Here is a 19,740-nt window from a genome sequence, read left to right as displayed (position 1 = left end):
TCATTAGGCCCGATTGACAGGCCTACATATGATCATCCACATGCTTTGGACCAGACAAGAAAGCTACTCCTGTCCATATAATTTATTGCTTGCTTCACCAGTATGGGTGATGCTACTAGAGTATTACTATATAGTATGCAGATTGATTGATCTGTATAATAGGAGAGCAGAGGGTGGAGAAGAAGCCATCATAATTCGACACTTTTTTATAAAGCCACCCAACACCAACACCAGCACCAGCACCCGCGCCCCCAAGTGAGAAAGTTGGAATGGATTGAAAAGCCAGCATGTGACAAACACAACCCACACATACATGCACGCACAAATAGGACGCTTTCTTATGTTATCAAAGCAACTTGTCTTCATTGCCTTAGTAATTTGACGCTAACAAATCTGTCAAATGGTTCAAAAATATCTCAACAGAGAACACATTTAAATTTAGTTAAAAGCAAAGATGATTGCAACAAACTGAATCTCTTTTCTCTAACTCTCTCTTCGGAGAGATGGCTTTTGCCACCAGTTATAGGCATTTATAAATCAAACACTAATCTTAAACTACAGGGTCAGGATTTCATCTCTTTTTAGTTGCCAGGCTTCGACGTTCAGCTTCTTTCTCAGCAACGACGACGTAAAATTCTGCCCCAAGCATCTCATGTATATCAAGATTATGCGAGATGCTCAAATCAACTAACTCAGTTATCAATTCCACAGTAACCATGAAACCTAGAGTGGATAGTACTCTGACTGCATTTGCTATTCTACATATATGTTGCCTAATCTCTATTGATGTGTGACTTTGTTCTTGTTCACGGGAACTGACTGAACCACTTAAACTGGCATTTTCTTGCTCGGATTTGATCATTTGATCCAGTACCATGTCATCTTTGGCTTCAACATGTTCACCAACCCAAATGAATCCATTACAGCCAAGTATCAAGTCAACTCCATACTGGTCTAGGTGGTGGAAATGTTGTTTACGCCTCTTCACCAGATAAGGGGAGATTCTGAGTAATTGACCTCTATCAAGCTGTTGCAAAGAACAAAAGGAAACAAAATAAGAAACAAACAAAATGAGTAAGCTGAAAGTAATAAAAGTATTAGATTGCTCAGGAAAGTATAGTAGACGCACTGATCTAGATCAAGAGGCTAAAAAAGGATAGGGATTTGAGGTGCAGGTAATAGGAATTGGACATGGAGATAGCAACAGCATTAATAAACCCCAAGCCCAACTCCTTGAGACCCGAAACATCTCCTCTTTGGTTTTTTCAATAACCAGCACAAAAACACATTAATCCTGAAACCAAAGATCACGAATACACCTTTCTATACTTCTGACTTCTTGCTTGTAAGTTCAGACTTCCATCATGCTGGAAACCACGGACTTCAGCCTGAAACAGCACAATCTTTGCTAAATGATCTATGTTAGGCATTTGAAGTATTAAATTCTCGAGATCCAAGTTCCTCAAAATTTATTGATTACTGGATATGATCAACATACAAGAGATTAATTTCCAAATGTCAAAAGATTCACATGCAGAAGATAATTGTTATGAAATTGAAGAAAAGAACAGGACATTCAAGTTGATTGCTTTTCTTTGGGAGGGGGGAGGGGTGGTGTTTGCAATCCTAGATCACCATAAGACATATCAGAAAGGAAATCCTATAGCCTTATAACAGCAAATTCTGATACCAGGGCAACAGCAAAAAAGGTGTACAATTGGTGGGCTTACACAAACAATGTCATTCTCTTCAAATATACTGCGCATGTTGAGTTCATCGACTGCAGTTCGGCGCCTCTGGAGAAGAAAATAATGAGATGGAGTAAGGAAAACTTTTGGATGAAATCAAATAGAACTCACACTCAGTCCGGTTCAAAAACCATATTCTTTTTATATCTTCACGGACAACAAATGGGAGTTCCCAGGAACAATAATGTGCTCAACCAGTGCCCCCCACCCCCTCCCCAAAAACCAACCAACCAAAAAACCAAAAAAAAAAAAAAATTGGCGGTGAAGTTATTCTTGTAAGATGTGAAGCTCAAGTAATTAACTGTTTCAGCATAGTCTGGAATTGACAGTGTGTATAGACATTATAAATGAGAGACACTATGTAGTAAATGCATTTAAAAAGGAACTTGCAAATACCTGGATGCCATCAGGCAAGTTCATTGAAGAAAGCATCAATACTGCGTCTTGGCTGAAATTGATCTCCAATCTCCAATGCTTAGGAGCCACCTTCAAAGATACACTTGCAGATAAAGAACCACCCACCAAAAGCGGAATAAAGAAAAATGAATTCACCAAAAACAAAAATATAGGAGTATAAGATATGGATCAGACTAGCCTCATGTTTAACAAACTTTACATGAACATTATCCCTCAATAATCAGAAAGCAACTAATTGGCTCCCAAAATTTTTCATTAAAAAAAGGCAACAATAATAAGTATCAAATTGGTTCTATATAACGTAAGCAGTATTAATGAATTTAGCAGTGTAATTTCGAATAAAAGCAAGGTTTCAAAGGAATGGGACAGAAATACAGGAGAGAATTCAACAAAGATGTGGTTAACATTCACCTCCATAACACGGCCAACAATAATATCACCTATCTCAGGTTTGTATCTGCAAAATAGGGTAGATAGAATTGAGAACAATGTATTTTCAAAAATTATCAGCGCTACAAAAGGTACAATTTTTCTACAGTTGGGGGTACCTTGCCCTGAGAGCACGAACATAGACAAGCTTATTCACGCGCTCAACCAATCCGCAGATGGTTGCCACCACCCGGCCATCCATCTCCGACGTCCCATGCCCCCTTCGCCCAATAAATCAAGAGGATTAGAGTTCGCCACCCATGATAGATTCCCATTTGAGATTTTCTCTCGACTATTACGAAATGACGGGTCAAAATATAAGACAAAATGCCGAAAAAGACAATTTTGTGTGACCAATATTTACTTGAGAACGCCGTCTTCGTAATTGATGGGAATGGTGTCGGCGACTGTGACGGAGGCATTAGAATTGTTGCTGGTGCTGGAGGAAAGGGATTCCAACTTCTCAAGTGCCGTTTCCAGTCTAAGCTTCTGGGTCTTGTTCAACGACAATTGAACGCCTCTCATCTCCCCAACTCCCTTTTACTTTCTTCTTCTTCTTCGTAGGTCTTGCCCCTTTTTCTTCTTCTTCTTCGTAGGTCTTGCGTGTGTGAGAGACAGTAGACAGACAGTAGATTATGATTCAGGAGTCAGGACTAAGAAGCGAGAAGATTCTTTGTAGGTTTTACGTTTCGCTTTACTGTAATTGCAACATGCACCCTTAAACTACATTTAATATGTAATTTACTCTTAAGTGTCAATATTTATGCGAACAATGTAATTTTAGTCCCAATGTTTAACTTTTTTTGGTGATTTGACGGCAACATTTTATAACTACTCTTGTACTATGAACAAAAGGGATAAATCCAACAGATTATCGTTCATATACTGTTATTCTTATACTATAGAGGAAGGAGATAGATTCAACGGAATCATTAAGAACAGAAGAAAACTAAACTACTTCCAATCTAGACAAGTGCACTGTGGCCAATGTTTTAAAACCCGGACCGTTAATTGAACCGGTGAAGTGAAAGGGTCGAGGTTCAACCGGTCGAACCGATTCAACCCCAGTTCAATAAATAAATAATATATATATATATATATAGACACACACATACCTGTGCACAGAATAAGATATAAATGCTAAACCACAATTAACATAAGAAAACTCCATAATTAACAAAATTGATCGGAGGTCTTCCTTAGTTTTGATGTGTCAATATTTTGGACTGACCTCACATAATAGAAAACTCCATTTCATAACTTTAACTTATCCAAAGTTGCATCTTGCCTTCGTTTACTTAAAATAATTTCTATAGGCTATGTATAACTTTAAGAAGCAAAATGTCCTATCCACACTGGATAAACCTTCTGTTGAGTGATGTAGCTATCCAAGAATGGTGCCACTAAGTAGGTATCAAATAGCATTTTCTTCCTTTCAATGATTCAGGAAAATTCCAACAACCAGAAAATGATTATATTCTGATAAGTGGACTTCAGCCACCAAGTACAAATGCATAAACAAGTCATTTAACTTGTTTGTCGGCATGCTGAACATGCTAACCAACATTTCCGCAGTTGCTGTACTAGAGACAGCCCAGCCATTTAGAGAAATCCAATTAAACTAAGATGTTTAAATTATCTCTTGCCTGATTCTACAGCTAGTTCGCCATTCTGAAGTTGTCTCACAAATGCTATTCCCCATCAAAATTAAAGGAAATACATGAAACACAGAACTGTATCTGAACACACATTCTTTTTGTGCAATTTTCTTCCTAGTAAACTTTCGGTTGCTGCACAGATTTTTTTTCCCTCAGCCAAGGGTCCATTTTCCTAGCTAAATTCACAGGCAGCTTAAGTATCATGTATATTTGACGTGTAAGAGGTTATTACAGAATTTTACCTTCCTTTTTCCTCCTAGAATTTGAAAGTTGCAGCCTGCACTTTTAGTTCCTGCTTCAGTTCTCCTAAGCCGCACCAGTCACTCATTTTTTCCTCACTTTTGGCTCACGGTTTCGAGGTTACAAGCCGGAGAAATAAAGCTAGCAAATTTTTAATTCTCTCCCTCACTCTCTCGGTTGCAAACTGGAAGCAAGGAGGAACCAGAAATGTTTTCTTTCTTCTTCAATTTTATGTTCCAGCTAAGCATTATATTTGCTACAATCTTCAAGCCAGGCAACAGAGCCAACTAACGAGTAAAAAAAAAAAAAATTGCAGGACAAACAGACTTATCTAATTTGAGGACAAACCAGATCTTTTGTGAAGAATGGAGTGAAGACTTCCCTCCCTTCCGCCCCGCCTCTCCACAATGAAACTGCCGACATCGCGGCCCCTGCCGCAAATGAAGCTGCCCACGCAACCGACAAAAATCTCTAGCAACACCTTCGAATCGGCTGTGAAGTTGGGGGATTTGGAAGGAGCCCGGCGCTATGGAGCAAATGCGGCGGATGAGAAAATTGTGAAGATTGAAGACTTGAGAGAAGACAAGGAGCAACAAAAATCTCCAGCAACACCTTCGAATTGGCTGTGAAGTTGGGGGATTTGGAAGGAGCCCGGCGCTATGGAGCAAATGTGGCGGATGAGAAAATTGTGAAGACTGAAGACTTGAGAGAAGACTAGTAGGTTTAGTTGTTAATTTCGGTCAAAATTCAGTCAATATTGTGAAAATTTAAAAAACCGCGGTTCACGGTTCGATCCGAATTTTACAGTTCGAACGATTTTTTACGGTTTTGACCGGTTCTAGGACAAAGTCAACATAAGCTATGAACCGGACCGAATACATGGCCGGTTCGCGGTTCGATCGGACAAACCGGCCGGTCCGATCCGGTTTTGAAAACATTGACTGTGGCAGTCATTGAATTTAAGAAGTTAGGAACTTCTGATGTTTGATACTGACAAGGGAATATCATCCTTCAAACAGCATCTCAAAAAGAACTTAAAGTCTCCATTGTTTAATTCTTGATTATTAGTATCTTATAAGATTATTAAACTATATTTCGATTATCTTATAGTATTACCAAATTGTGCAACAATTATCTTATAGCATTGCCAAATTGTGCCACATTGTTGAAATAAATAGCGTTTTTCTAGTACTTAAATTTATATCCATCTTAGCACTTAATTACCTTGTACAAGTACGCTAGATCATTTTAAGAGTATTGAAGTTTTTGCTTCAGTACGGGGGGAATGGTTTGTTGACGATCATTTTTCCGAGAATTGATTATGCAAATTGTTTAAGTGGGTTGCAGTTACAACTATTTTTTTGATTGTATGAGGGGACTTCCCGTTGACAAGACAAGCTCTTCTGTTATAATCTGGTGCTAAAGATCAGTCAACTTTAACTTGCAAGTTTAACGATCTATACAGAAAGAGAGGGGGAAAAACGTAATGTACAATTTCCTAATATAACTCTTTGATTAATTAAGAAAAGCAAATAGATTAAAATTACCGTATTTCTGCACAAAAGGAGATGAAAGAACAAAATGTACATGCTTATATTAACAAAAAAAAAAAATATATAACAAGTCAGGAAGCGACTCAAACTTTCCGCCGTTTGCATCTGGAACAGTTTCATTTGAATAAACTCCATCATGCATGTCAGAATTCTCTACTACTATATACTTCTGTCAGTTGAACCAGGGAAAATATTCATCCTGGTGTTTTGGACCAAAAGGAGGCTTACCCACTTCCCCTGCTAGACTTTTCTTCAGAGTTTGGTCACATTTCAAACTTGAGTGCTGATTTTGTGGTCGGAAGCAATCTCTCCAGCTTCAACAGCCGATGCAGACTCTTTCTTGTCCGACCCAAAAAAGGAGCAACTCTGGAATGCATCCAGACTGCTAGCTATGAGGCGGTTCAAGCCACCAAGACTATCACTTAAAATCAGATCATCACTACGATATCTACAGGAAGATATGTCCAAATCTAGTGCGCCTAAAGAATCAGGCTGCAAAATTGAAAGATGGAATGAGGTCATAGGTGCCAAAATCCTACATCAGAAAAATATCTGTAATATTACATAATTTTAGCAAATTTTCTCGTGTTCTTTCGAAATAAAATAACTAAATAAGTGTACTAGTTTGATATGAAAAAAGCAAAAAAGACAACCATCTTTCCACTGGATTTATACGAGGCATTTGATTGAAACCAGTAGAAACACGAACTAGGAAAGCAAAGGGTCAAGAATGTACCCAGTAAATGTCAGTAAGCCCATTGAGATCCCTCTGAGAGTCATCAAAAGAATGTTGATCGGCATGACACTTATCCACAATGTCTCCATGCATGGGATCATCAGGTAAGGGTTCCTCAGGATCAGACTGCTAGGCCAACCAAAAATGGATATGTTATATCTGAACTCAAATTGCAAGAATTTGATACTAAGCAGGAAATAGATATTGCAAGAATATCTGTATGCAATTACCTCCTGTGCTTTACCAGATGCAGCCGAACTTGTACTGGTAATCTCTCTGGATGTCTCTGGAGGAGAAATTCTTGATGCATTTTGAAATTCTTCAGAGAAAACACTGTTCTTCTGAAACACAAAAGCATCACATGTTTCTTCACCATCCCATATAGAGGATGTATTAGTGTGAAGAGGTGGCTGCAAAGCAGATCGGCTTTGATGTTTATATATATGAGCAGCAATTGCAGCATCAAAGGAGTCACAGCTAAATGGAATCTGCTGAAGGCAGTGAGAGTTCCTTAATTCTGTTGAATCAATGCAATTTACTTCTCCATTGTGAGATGCCTCAGTGAGCAGATCCCCAATGCTTATGTTGGTTAGGCTATCAGCCCACTCCCCAGCTGACAAAGCAACAGTCTTGTGTGGCCTCAAGTCATCCTAAAAAAGCACAAATAGGAAATTAGATAGAATTGCAACAAAGGGACCAGCCATTCCTCGGACTTTGAGATGCGCGAAAAGTTATACATGGTATGAAGCTAAGAAAATCACCCATTTATTTCCAACAAAATATTACAGGCATATCATAGTTTTATAGCAGACTATCTATTTCACAACTTCAATATTTTCTGATAGTTTGAGGCAGAAATAGGCAGTAATGCTACCACAAGTCCACAATGATAGACAACAGCTTTATGCCACTTTCAGCAAACCACAAAAGTATATTACCAAGTGTTACTTAATCTATACCTAGCACTTTATAAACCCCCCCGGCGCCCCCCAAAAAAAAAATCACGGGTTGTCCAGAAACAGTTGGAACAGCAATCACAACTAGGAAAAATATCGATCTATTACAGGCATACATAATTGTAATTTCAGGTAGTGCAAATTTCACTTGAGAACTAGATTAATATAGAACAATTGCGAGGCCAAGTTGACTGAAGCTTCAAGAGAGAGAGTTAAACAACAGAAACCTCCAGTGCGCTGAACATATTAGTTTAAGATGTTCTAAAAAAACTAGGAGCTAAAATGACGAATACTTTACCAGATTTTCCTCTTGTACCACGACTGTGTCAGTTGTACTCTCTCTTCTGTTCAATACATGTGCTGCAGTATGATTAGAGGATTTGACTGTATTCACATCTGGACCTATGCCAGCACAACCAATGGTATGATTGGGCAATCTTGAAGGAGTCAAGGTGGTCATTTTTGCAGCAGACAGCAAGCCTTCATGGATACCTAAAAGGTTCTCTGCTTCCTGATAAGTAGGTGGACTCGATTTTGGTGTTGTATCCACAATCTGCTCATTCACAATAGATGTCTCCGTATGGTGCTGAGTAGGGCATGATAATGATGCAAGAGATGTTGCAGATCCAGGATCAGCATGAGGAAACCAACCATATCTAAAGGGAAAGAAAAAATGATCATCATTGAAATCGCTCTCCAGAATTTGTTCTCACAAGAAGAAAATTGGTTTTTTTTTTTGGGGGGTGGGGGGAAATGCACAAGCACCCCTTGTAGTTTAGTAAGTATAGACAAAACCTCCCACAGTTTGGAAACCCACACTTTAGCTCCTTATGGTTCCAACTAAAGTGAAATGGTAAGTTTTTTTTTTTTTGGTCACATTTAATGGTCTAATGCCAATAGTCAGCATTTTTATATGGAATAATGATGAAATTATCAGATTGCCCTTTAAATTGAGGTAAAATTGAAATTACAAAAGAAAACTTGGGGTCAAAATTAAAATTCTGTTCTCTCCTATCTCCTTCAGTACATTCCTTTCTCACTCGTCGCTCCTTCCTCCCCTTTCCCCACCGTCATCCTCCCTCTACTCTCCTGCCCCCCTTAAAATTCACATCCCATCCCTGTGACCAGATGAATAGCCCAACTGCGCCATTCAACTTCCGCTTATCCATGTTCCAACCAAATTCCCCAATCACCAGCAATGGGCAAATTTGGGTGGAGGCCAACTCAAGTTGACCATTGGATCCTCATCAATTCCAGCACAAAAGGGAAAATCAAATAAATTATTTAAATCAATCTCTCACAAGCAGGTGATGACAGGTGGGAGAGCTGCAGGAGGGAAAACTCTAATTGCTATCCTATTGTCACAAGTCAATTCAGTAATTTTGCCGGAAAAGGAAATGATAATTGCTAATAGAGCATATCCTCATTTATGCCAAAAAGAAAACTTTCTTGGGTTGAGCAGAGTAGCAAAGCAACCAAAATAGAAACATATTCAGTTTGAGAACAACCTCTTTATTGATTGCTTCATTTGCTGTCCCCACAGGTATGCACCTTTAAGTTTTGAATATTTTAGCAATCCAACATCTTTAGAGAATCCAGATGTCATGTTTACAACAATCTTGCTGAAACATAAGAACATCCCATGATTCACACACACACACTCTCTCTCTCTCTGGTGCTCTTATGTCTGGCTTCTACAGTGCTGGGAAAGCCACCGGGGAAGGGGAGGGTAGAGGTGGAGGCAAGAGGCTCTTTTCATACTATTAATTCACCTAAAAATTGAATTACTAATTTAACCTTTACAGCTGTTAAACATAACAGAAAATTTAACATTTCATAATAGTACAAGCACAAGGAGTTGGATTCTAGGTTTCCAAAACTATAGGGAGTTAATGTGTATATTCGCCTAACCATACAGGATTCTTTTGTACTTTACCCTTTTTTTGGCCAGTTGGGGGGGTGGGGGGTGGGAGGAGGATAGAGTACCTGAGGCGGAAAACTGGAGGGTTTCCAATTTGCGCATATACATCTGAAGCACTAAGAACTGAATCTTTAGCCCATTTGGGACAGCTAACTTGGTTCGCTTGTTGTACAAAGTATGGCAAGAGCATTAGTTCTCCAGATGCTATGCTTGACTGACCCCATTTGCGATTAAGATGTTCCAGTACAGAAGATATCTTCTTTCGTGTACTCAAAGTCAGCTCCAGGTATGGATTATGTTTATCCTGTGAAAGGATAAAAGCCAGATTTCAAGTTCTGAGTTATACAACTTCCCTTAGATTGGCACAAGAAAACACATAACTAAATAACCCACCATTTCCAAGGCTCGTCGGGTAGCTTCATCAACGGGGAATAGCTGGAGCTTAAGTTTCATTGAACTCTGCATATTGTTCAGGATTGAGGGCATGTCTTTTCCACAGTAGTCAAAAGCATTTTGCACTGAGAAGTAATGAGCAAGTTCAGATAAAATCTACAAGTTTACAAATAAGTCCTAATCCAATCAGCTTCAGAAAATCACACTGGCAACTCACCATGAGCATCCTCGACATGTTCAACCTCTCTATCTGTGGCAGTTCTCTCTAAATGTTCAGCAGCATCAGCAACCAAAGAAACCCCGGCAATCGCAGCCTTCTCCCATCTTTTATAGGCAGCTTTTGATGTAGCACCTGCGACAGATTACCACAAGATAAGCCAGAATGGTGATGACCATGCATCAATAATTCTTAAAGAGCTTCAATCACTTAGGTGCAAAAAGAACAGAAGCCTGTCAACATAATATACGGAGTCAATAGGATCAATTAAAATCAAAGCCTATCATGGTAAATACCAAGGATGATTGCTTGATCCCTTCAACTATGCTCAAAAGCCTGGAGAAACAAGTTTCATCATGCATTTAAAAGCATACTTCACTACTCATAGAAAAATCAAAACAAGCAGCAGACTATTACCCCATGTGAAGACTTTTTTTTTTCCTTTTGTTACACCCAATGCACTGAGGCTGCACCACCTCAGGACACCTGTATCAACTCAAAGTACATTAATGGCCACACTTACAAGTCAGATCTACATTAAATTTTTGTTGTTACACCTGTATATGCAATTCAATCACCTGACCAAGATTCCAGCTTTTACGCTGAAGACTTTTCCCAAACAATAATCTTTCATAACGTCTATACTTAAAGCTGTGAAGTGCTACAATGCCAGGTAACAGATCTATGCGGCAACCACTCCACTCAAGGGCCTCACTTTCATATAATCATCAACTCACACCTTTAAAATACAACTAAAACCACATGAAAACGTGTAAATTCTTCACAGCTTTCTAAATTAACATCACAAGCATTTCCTAAAGGAGTTCTCATAGAATTTCGTACTACCTGTCAAATTCTTCAAAAGGTTTACATGCAATTTCTACAGAAGTACATTGTATCAACTAGTTCAGGAGCATTCTTCTGCCTGGTATACAACCTGCCTTAAACTTTCTCTCTCTGTTATGCCATGATTGACTAAACTAATAATTCTACATCCTCTAAATGACAGCAGACTTTTCCCTGAATTGCTGTCCTATCCAACACAAAAGGAGAATTTGGGGAAAGAAAATATGAAAATCTCTTTTACTTGCGTTTAGGAAAAAAGAATCAGAACTTATTCTCCCAAAAATAGTTAAACTTGCACTTAAACCTCTTTGAAAGCATTTAAATCCATGACGAATACAGCTTTTGGGATCATAAAACTAGGATAACACTGGTGGTAAAAAGAAGTCAAATTTATATTTGCAGTTAAATTAGCATCACTTAATTGATTTTTTAGCATAAAAAAAAGATATCACCACAAGTAGGTTCGCCATTACATATTATAAACTTAAAATAAGCAGCTGCTCATATTCAATTCTTGTATTCCAACATCGTAAGCAACATTTAGAATCTAAAAAAAGACGCCCAAACAAGACTTCAATGATGAGATGCACCAAATATAATCTATCAATATCCTTTTCCTTTACAACTAGAATAAAACAGTTAAGACATCAAAATAAAAAGAAAAGAAAAACTGTCACATACTACAGCATGCCAACCATAAAACTTGTGAAGTAAGTTACCTGCTTTGCGCTGATACCTAGCTGTCTTAAGAGCAGAGGGGCCTGATTTATAGTTGCCTCTGTTGATGCCTACATTTAGATGGCGGTGTATAGAGGATCCTTTCCCAATTCCAGGTTTTGGAATGTTTTGACCATCTATAAGAACGTCTTTGACCACGCGGCTTTCATGGCATGAAACTTTACCCTGGTTTGGGAGGCCAGTTGGAGCAGTTATAGAACTGTTTTCTCCCTGAGAAGCTCTCTTTCTGACATTCTTCTTCCTATCTTTCAAGAGTTGGGTTTCCTTCAAGAGAAAGTAGCTATAGTAACTAAATCAACAAAAAAGATCAAAACCTAATGTGCCCACAATGGGCACCAGAAAGCTTTTTAAAAAAGATTATGGCTACAATTTGGTCCAGGCTTACCAAAGTCTCTACAAACAACTTGAATCTTCGGGGTTTCAGGTGAAGCTTTGATGCTTTGCAGCTGTACTTCTCAAGTAAAGACCACCTACAAACCAAAAAACCAAATTTATGAGATGTACATTTTGAATAAATTAGCAAATGTAGACACTATCCAGACAAACCAAAAACCACTCAAGTACAACCATTCACATTTCGCTTGTCAAGCTGAATAGAAATAACCCCTCCGAAGAGTTACGATTTTACTACTTAGCATGAGGTAGATGAGGTGCTTGCTAATGTGCACTTAATGATAAACAAGTTTTCCAACTTCTGACAGGTTGTGATTTTCTGCACACTGAGAGCATGACAGAGGACCCTAGCTGAAATCTCATATTTCAGGACAATTAAAAGTTACTAGTACATCATTTTTAACATTTACGAACAAAATTCTTCCTGTGCCATTCATCCTAAAAATAGTTCTGGACAGTTTTTGGGGGCAGAAGCATCTCATTCTTCAATTCCTTACTTTTTACCTTTCATTGCTTGGACAAGTTTTCCACAGCCTTATTCAATTAAAAGGAACAAAAAGACAGGTATGTAAATTACCTTCAAAATTTTGTTCTTGACGACACATACACCTCAGAACAGGTCACAAGTATGACACGACCAAAACTTCTCAACAAAATCATTGTTGTGACCATAAAAAACAAAAAAAGCATGCCTCTCCTCTATGCACAGATGGTGCTCATCCTGAGTTTTACAAATTTCCAAATAAAATGACTCCTGACAACTTAATAGATGAATACTATCATGGCTTGTTGCATAGAAGACTCTAGCCTATACACTAAAGCAATTAAGCTAGAATGATAACAGAAAGCTTGAAACAGACAGAAGAAAGTTTAATTGAATATAAAATTACCATCGAAGCATTGCAGCATTGGTATCCTTAGAGTTTTTGGCATCAAGGCAAAGTTCTGGACCCAGCAATTTGTTCATACGCCTTACAAGGCGATAGTAATAATGCCTGACCTAAAACCCCAATTTCAAGGAGAACGAGAATACAAGAAAAGCTAAATCATGATTTAGACATAAAAAAAATCAAGATACTAAGAGATAGAAACTCAAATATCAACAGTAAGTGCACCTGATCCTTGTTTTTACTCTGAACACGACAAGTTATTTTTTCGAAGTTCTGTCAAAGAAAACATCATACTCATCATTATGTCAATAATTACTGTAAGAATCTAAAAGAACATATTGGGTTAATCAACATTAAAAATAAAAGTAGATTGCCTTGCCCACTTGTCGAAGAGCAGAGAAAAAACTTTCTTCCTCTTGATGGGTCCAAGCAGCCCATTGTCGTGTTGGCCTTTTTACTGAATTAGAAGATAGAATGCTCGTTAAAGTTCAACACCTCAAAGTATCAGTTATACAAGACAAATTTAGACATAAGTCGGTGAACATGGTCACACTCTCCTGAAGAAAGAGAAATAAACACACATAAAATTACTCAACAGATCAATTGCAAGAAAAAAGGATAATAGAACTTGCAAAGAATATGAAATTAGGAAATTAAGAAGAACGTTGAGGGATCAGGCAAACCAAAATCAATGAAACAGGAAACTGAAAGATTACAACATGGCTAAACACAGATCTTTTTCTCTGCATGAAATTTCTTCGGAGAACATAATGCATTCAAGACACTTTAGTCAGTATGGGACAAGAAATATGTTAAATCAGGAGCAGTTCATAGTATAAATGCCGTGTGTCTGAAATGTATGGAGCTAATAATGAAATGATTAAGCAACCAATCACATCACAAACCTGGCAGAGTTGAGGCATTTTTGTCTTGCAAGGATATGGTTGAACCAGGAATTCCTTCTTTTACATGATTCTCGGGATGGAGGCATGAATTGCAATCCAAGGATATCTGTGGCTCCGTTTGCATTTTTAAGGTCATCACGAGAACACTCGAATTTAGTATTTTCCAGTTTTCAACATCACGTAAGCTAGTTCCTCAAAATCTGCATCAAAATATCAGCACACAAGAGGAAATATTTGTGAGAATCAATACAAAATGATAGTTGATCAAAGTCAAGGTCATTGATATCTAGGTGAGTGAACTTACTAGCATAGATGAGTTATTTTGATAGACTATATGTAAAATTCATCTTAGAATTTGTGGCATATTCAACCTTAAAATAGACTTGACAGGCTAGTTAATTGCATACGACAATGCCAATAATAAAAGTCTGTAACTTCAGCCATATCCAAATGAATGACAGAATATTCCACACCAACTAATGCAATTGAACACCGACACTTTTCTCATGTTGCATTATGCTGGGTATAATTTGCAAAAGGTGAAGTATGGATGTATGATTTTACGTGATCCATTTCTTACACAAAACATGATTCATTCAATAGTCAAAATTTGACTCAGCACAAGAAAAGCTACCCAAGAGTCCACAAAATTGGGTTAAACAACGTCAACAGCTCTCAACACACAAGACTTTTTTAATCAGGAAATTAACATTGGAACCACAACCATAACACATTTTAAGTTAAGATGACAGCCAAAGTAAAGAGTACTATGGCAGAAAATTTAATTGCAATACGGCCTTAAATTCCACATTACAAAAAGAAATAGAACAAACGTTTTTCTTTTTTGAGAAATAGAACAAATTTGAATTAAAATATTAGATTTAATTTTAAAAAAGAAATCAAAATAGATCGCAAATTCAGCTCCCGAATTGCCAATAAAAGAAAACCAAAACCTCAGTATTACAGGATAAGAACAAAAAATAAAGCAGGATATAAGAAGAAGCAGTAGCATAAGAATATGTAAATCTATTCAACTAAGTATCTACTAATTAATCCCTAATCAAGATTGTAATACACACAGAGAAGGAAAATTACCATAGATTTCAGCTGAAGTGAGAAATCAGTGTGCAGAAACAACCCAATTGGAAGAAAACGGTAGGGTTCCAGTGGCGGTTCAGGCAGGGCGGAGTTGATGATTGATGGCCGATAGAGATGAAGAAGCCTTGAAGATTACGAATTAGGGCAAAGAATTTGGGGGAAAGGTCTGGAAAATTAAGGGCATGTTTGGTATTAGCATTTTTCTGTTTTTTCCAAAGCAATTTCTATGTACCTCACTCTGTTAGTTTCTGCTTACACAAGGACAAAATATGAACCTACGTGTTCTCACTTATCACTCTACAAAATCTCAGAAATAAGAAAAAGGGTAAATTACACTAACCCCCTTATAGTTTTGATAAAAATCACAAACCTCCCTTCTTGATTTTGAAATAGTAGGGTTTTTGCTTATCAAAATTTTCTTTGAAACTTCGTTAATATGGGGGTTGTTTTACATTTTTAACTTTTAGCAAGAACAATTCATTTAGTTGGTTGACAACAATTATCATTGGGAATTGTAAAAGGTTATTGGGATGTATGTAACACTTTATTTGGATAGGAGGTTATCTGAAATATTATTTGTATTAAGTACCATAGCACTTTTTATGATATGATGTATATGAGACAAAAAAGTCATTAGAAAGATAAAAAGTTGATTTAAAAAATGTAATTGTGATGCTTTTTGTGGATTTGTAGAGTTTGACCAACCTTTGATTTTAGTCATAGCATGAACAACTTAGATAAAAGCTTGTTTCTTACTTAGAAAATAAAAAATGGGACACGTAAGAATCTGAACTGTCCATCCACTTGGAAACTGTACAACAATATTTTGAAGCAGTAGTAATTGACTTAGCTGATCGCATTGTCCAGGAGTTGCTTGTGATATGTTTAATGGGCACACCATGCTTAATGAGGACCACGACAAAATACTTTAGCGAAATGGAAAACATTTAGAAGCTATATGGATTGCATTTTCGGGGAGTTTTCGTAGAAAAATAATAATGTTATTTTAATTTTCTTACACAGCAATAACAACAAAAAGACTGTACACCAAAAGGGCTTCATTTTTTAATGCATTTACCGATCGAAACTACAATCAATGGAGCCCAACAAGAAAAGCATGCAAGATTTGTAAAAATAGAATTAAGGAGTTAAACCTGCAAGATTATCAACTGTTTCATACAAGAAATTAGAGCAGCTATCGCATATAGGAGGATTACCTACCAGATAAAAACAAATAAATTGTTATATGAAACATAGAGTGATAAATATGATTACAACAAGATATACCTGACACATTTAGTTTATTGATTCTTCTACATTTACAGTTGGACGACTTAGAGTGATAAGTGAGAACACGTAGGTTCATATTTTGTCCTAGTGTAAGCAGAAACTAATAGAGCGAGGTACATAGAAATTACTTTGAAAAAACAGAAAAACGCTAATACCAAACATGCCCTTAATTTTCCAGACCTTTCCCCCAAATTCTTTGCCTAATTCATAATCTTCAAGGCTTCTTCATCTCTATCGGCCATCAATCATCAACTCCGCCCTGCCTCTGGAACCCTACCGTTTTCTTCCAATAGAGTTTTTTCTGCACACTGATTTCTCACTTCAGCTGAAATCTATGGTAATTTTCCTTCTCTGTGTGTATTACAATCTTGATTAGGGATTAATTAGTAGATACTTAGTTGAATAGCTTTACATATTCTTATGCTACTGCTTCTTCTTAAATCCTACTTTATTTTTTGTTCTTACCCTGTGATACTGAGGTTTTGGTTTTCTTTTATTGGCGATCCAGGAGCTGAATTTGCAATCTATTTTGAATACTTTTTAAAAATTAAATCTAATATTGTAATTCAAATTTGTTCTATTTCTCAAAAAAGAAAAACGTTTGTTATATTTCTTTTTGTAATGTGGAATTTAAGGCCGTATTGCAATTAAATTTTCTGCCGTAGTACTCTTTGCTTTGGCTGTCATCTTAACTTAAAATGTGTTATGGTTGTGATTCCAATGTTAATTTCCTGATTAAAAAAGTCTTGTGTGTTGAGAGCTGTTGACGTTGTTTAACCTAATTTTGTGGACTCTTGGGTAGCTTTTCTTGTGCTAAGTCAAATTTTGACTATTGAATGAATCATGTTTTGTGTAAGAAATGGATCACGTAAAATCATACATCCATACTTCACCTTTTGCAAATTATACCCAGCATAATGCAACATGAGAAAAGTGTCGGTGTTCAATTGCATTATTTGGTGTGGAATATTCTGTCATTCATTTGGATATGGCTGAAGTTACAGACTTTTATTATTGGCATTGTCGTATGCCATTAACTAGCCTGTCAAGTCTATTTTAAGGTTGAATATGCCACAAATTCTAAGATGAATTTTACATATAGTCTATCAAAATAACTCATCTTTGCCTTTTTCCTCTTCGCATAGCAGACACGAATGCTACACAATTAGTGTTTTTTTTTTTTTGGTATTTTCAGCTTTGTTTGGAAAGTGGAGAATCCTCGCAAGTGGTTTGGTGCCTTTTGTTCCTTTGCATCCTGGTAAATACATTTCTTTCCATTCTTTTTTTCTTTATTTTTTTGCACCACAGACATATATACTGATCAGTAATTTTTTTTTCTAATTTTCAGCTTTGGTCCGAAAATAGAAAAGGTTTTGCAGTGAAATTTCTGTTCATTCCAGGTTAGTTTACCTCTGATTTGTATCATTAATTTGCTGAAATTTTTGTTAATATTATATGGGCTGATATTTTAAATATTTTTCCAGGTTAGTTTTCCAGTAAAAGAGACTTTTTCTCTTGACATCTAAACAAAAGGTTGGATTTGTGTGTGAAGGTCACATCATTAGCAAACGGCTTAGCAAAGAAACATCCAAATTTTCTTCAAGTCTGAGAGAAAAATATTTGCATTTAGCTAGTTAAGTTAAGGATCATTCATTACATTCAACAAAAAGTTATGAAAGAGAGATTGCAGGTTGTTCTATTCTCTTATAAGGAGAATTGCAATTACCCCATCCCTTGTCTTTAAGTTTTTTGGTAAGTACGCTTCTTTATCTAGTAATGTCTTCTGAATTCTGATTTAGTCTCTAATCATTAATTCATTACTATAAAATAATAATACTCCTAATTCTGATTTCTTCAACAAGTTCAATGGGAAGATTTATATGGTAGCAGAGTCTCGATTATCAGAGCTTCCTATGGAGAAGGCAAAAAAGAGTGTACCTAATGGACCCGTTAATGATTCTGAGAGCACAAATCCTAAGACAAGTGCTGGTGCTTCAGAACCGTCAATAATTTTCAAGCAAGAAAACCAAATTTTCACAAATCCTAATGGACCCGTCAATAATTCCCTTCAACTCAATTCAATCAAAGGCAATATATGTTCAAATACCAAGAAAACCAAATACAAATCACAACTTTATCAATCACCATCTCCGCACGTATCAATTTTCAAGCAAGAAAATAACCAGACTCACATGTGACTTTAATTGAAGTGCTGGTGCTTGAGCTTCAGTGTGGTGGCAGGCTGGTAGCACGAAAATTGGAGAAGAACGGGTGCTGGAGCTTCAAGCTTTGAAGCTTGAAACGGCCAAAATCCGGCGGCAACAGAGGATTTCGTAGCTTGATATTCTTACCGAAGCAATGGCTGCTGGAGCTTGAAGCCTTGAAGCTGTCGGCTGTAGCTTGTGGGTTCTTGGTAGAAGCCGCAGCGATTTGTCTTGTGGGTTCTTGATAAGAGCTGTAGCCGAAGCTTGAGGTGATTTGATGGTTTAAATTAGGGATTTGATTTGGGCAGCGGAGAGGAGAAGAGAAACGACACAGGTCTGCTTGAGGAGAAGACCCGAAGCTTTTTTACGGAACTTTTTTACTTTGAGGCAAAATTTGTTAAAACATTGCAACTAAGGCCTGCAATTCTTTGATAAATTACAAGACTACCTCAAATATTTTCATTTACTTACAAAATGAGCCTTGTATTTCACAAATTAGCAAAAATTTGTGGGATCGAAGTAGGATTGTAGGATCGTACGATTCTACACGATCTTACCGATCCTACGTCGATCCTATGTAGATTCAAGGAATTTGCAATTCTGAGTGTGATCCGGATCGATTTTGACTTTCCGGATCGTACGATCTGGATCGCGATTTTAACAACCAGATAACCCTCACTTTAAAACGCAATTTTCTTAAACTACATGCCTTGCCCTAAGATTTAAACCACTTTTTATATGCCCTTGCATTATATTTTACATGTGTTACAACAATTCTCTTGTATTGCATTTCATTTCCTTTACTTGAATTAAAACATTTCTTTGAGTTAGTTTTAGTTTATTTCACCACTTACATTTTTACCAAATATTATTTTATTGTAGTTGGGACTTTATATGATAGGTTAAAGGTATTAAATAGGTATTGGAATATTTGGAAGGGTTGAAACACCATTAGTCAAAGATTAAGGAAGAAATGGACAAGAATTGGACCAAGTGGCCAAACCCTAACCATGCATCTTGTTTGACCAAAGGTTAGAGTAAAATTTAAACCATTCTTGGCTCTATTATTTCTTAGGTTGGCTGAATTCTTGAAGCTTCTCAAGGAAGA

At 37.0% G+C, this 19,740-nt stretch overlaps 2 protein-coding genes across 4 annotated transcripts; both read right to left on the bottom strand.

The window, feature by feature from the left end:
* Positions 1-401: 401 nt before the first annotated feature.
* On the bottom strand, positions 402-5,163 carry LOC113768328 (exosome complex component RRP4 homolog). 2 transcript variants are annotated; one of them, XM_027312636.1, is made up of 8 exons: positions 4,841-5,163; positions 2,959-3,192; positions 2,714-2,815; positions 2,577-2,622; positions 2,145-2,234; positions 1,731-1,796; positions 1,320-1,388; positions 402-1,027 (listed from the first exon to the last, which is right to left on the bottom strand). In XM_027312636.1, exons 2-8 carry the CDS (start codon positions 3,117-3,119, stop codon positions 572-574), a joined length of 990 nt encoding a protein of 329 aa, XP_027168437.1. In that variant the 5' UTR covers positions 3,120-3,192; positions 4,841-5,163; the 3' UTR covers positions 402-571. The 2 variants fall into 2 exon arrangements, with proteins under 2 accessions (XP_027168437.1, XP_027168438.1); XM_027312637.1 differs by lacking the exon at positions 1,320-1,388.
* Positions 5,164-5,981: 818 nt separating this feature from the next.
* LOC113768325 (TSL-kinase interacting protein 1-like) lies at positions 5,982-18,956 on the bottom strand. Of its 2 annotated transcripts, XM_027312633.1 has the most exons (15): positions 18,621-18,956; positions 15,136-15,304; positions 14,041-14,240; positions 13,510-13,592; positions 13,361-13,408; positions 13,136-13,245; positions 12,238-12,322; positions 11,834-12,116; positions 10,269-10,403; positions 10,052-10,176; positions 9,724-9,962; positions 8,036-8,393; positions 7,012-7,431; positions 6,782-6,907; positions 5,982-6,537 (listed from the first exon to the last, which is right to left on the bottom strand). In XM_027312633.1, the coding sequence occupies exons 3-15, from the start codon at positions 14,174-14,176 to the stop codon at positions 6,316-6,318; spliced, it is 2,370 nt and encodes a 789-aa protein (XP_027168434.1). In that variant the 5' UTR covers positions 14,177-14,240; positions 15,136-15,304; positions 18,621-18,956; the 3' UTR covers positions 5,982-6,315. The 2 variants fall into 2 exon arrangements, with proteins under 2 accessions (XP_027168434.1, XP_027168433.1); XM_027312632.1 differs by lacking the exon at positions 15,136-15,304.
* Positions 18,957-19,740: the final 784 nt, after the last annotated feature.

The sequence above is a fragment of the Coffea eugenioides genome, chromosome 4, assembly GCF_003713205.1.
Source record: "Coffea eugenioides isolate CCC68of chromosome 4, Ceug_1.0, whole genome shotgun sequence".
Taxonomy (NCBI): Eukaryota; Viridiplantae; Streptophyta; class Magnoliopsida; order Gentianales; family Rubiaceae; genus Coffea; species Coffea eugenioides.
This window is presented reverse-complemented; position numbering and strand designations above follow the sequence as displayed.

Coding starts and splice junctions, on each gene's coding strand:
- LOC113768325 (XM_027312633.1), bottom strand. CDS start 14,176: ATGACCTTAAAAATGCAAACGGAGCCACAGATATCCTTGGATTGCAAT. Junction 13,593..14,040: donor AAATGCCTCAACTCTGCCAG/GTTTGTGATGTG, acceptor CTTCTAATTCAG/TAAAAAGGCCAACACGACAA. Junction 10,404..11,833: donor TAGGTATCAGCGCAAAGCAG/GTAACTTACTTC, acceptor AATCTGTCGCAG/GTGCTACATCAAAAGCTGCC.
- LOC113768328 (XM_027312636.1), bottom strand. CDS start 3,119: ATGAGAGGCGTTCAATTGTCGTTGAACAAGACCCAGAAGCTTAGACTG. Junction 2,235..2,576: donor TTGTTGGCCGTGTTATGGAG/GTGAATGTTAAC, acceptor GTATCTTTGAAG/GTGGCTCCTAAGCATTGGAG. Junction 1,028..1,319: donor GAAGTCAGAAGTATAGAAAG/GTGTATTCGTGA, acceptor TCTTTGCAACAG/CTTGATAGAGGTCAATTACT.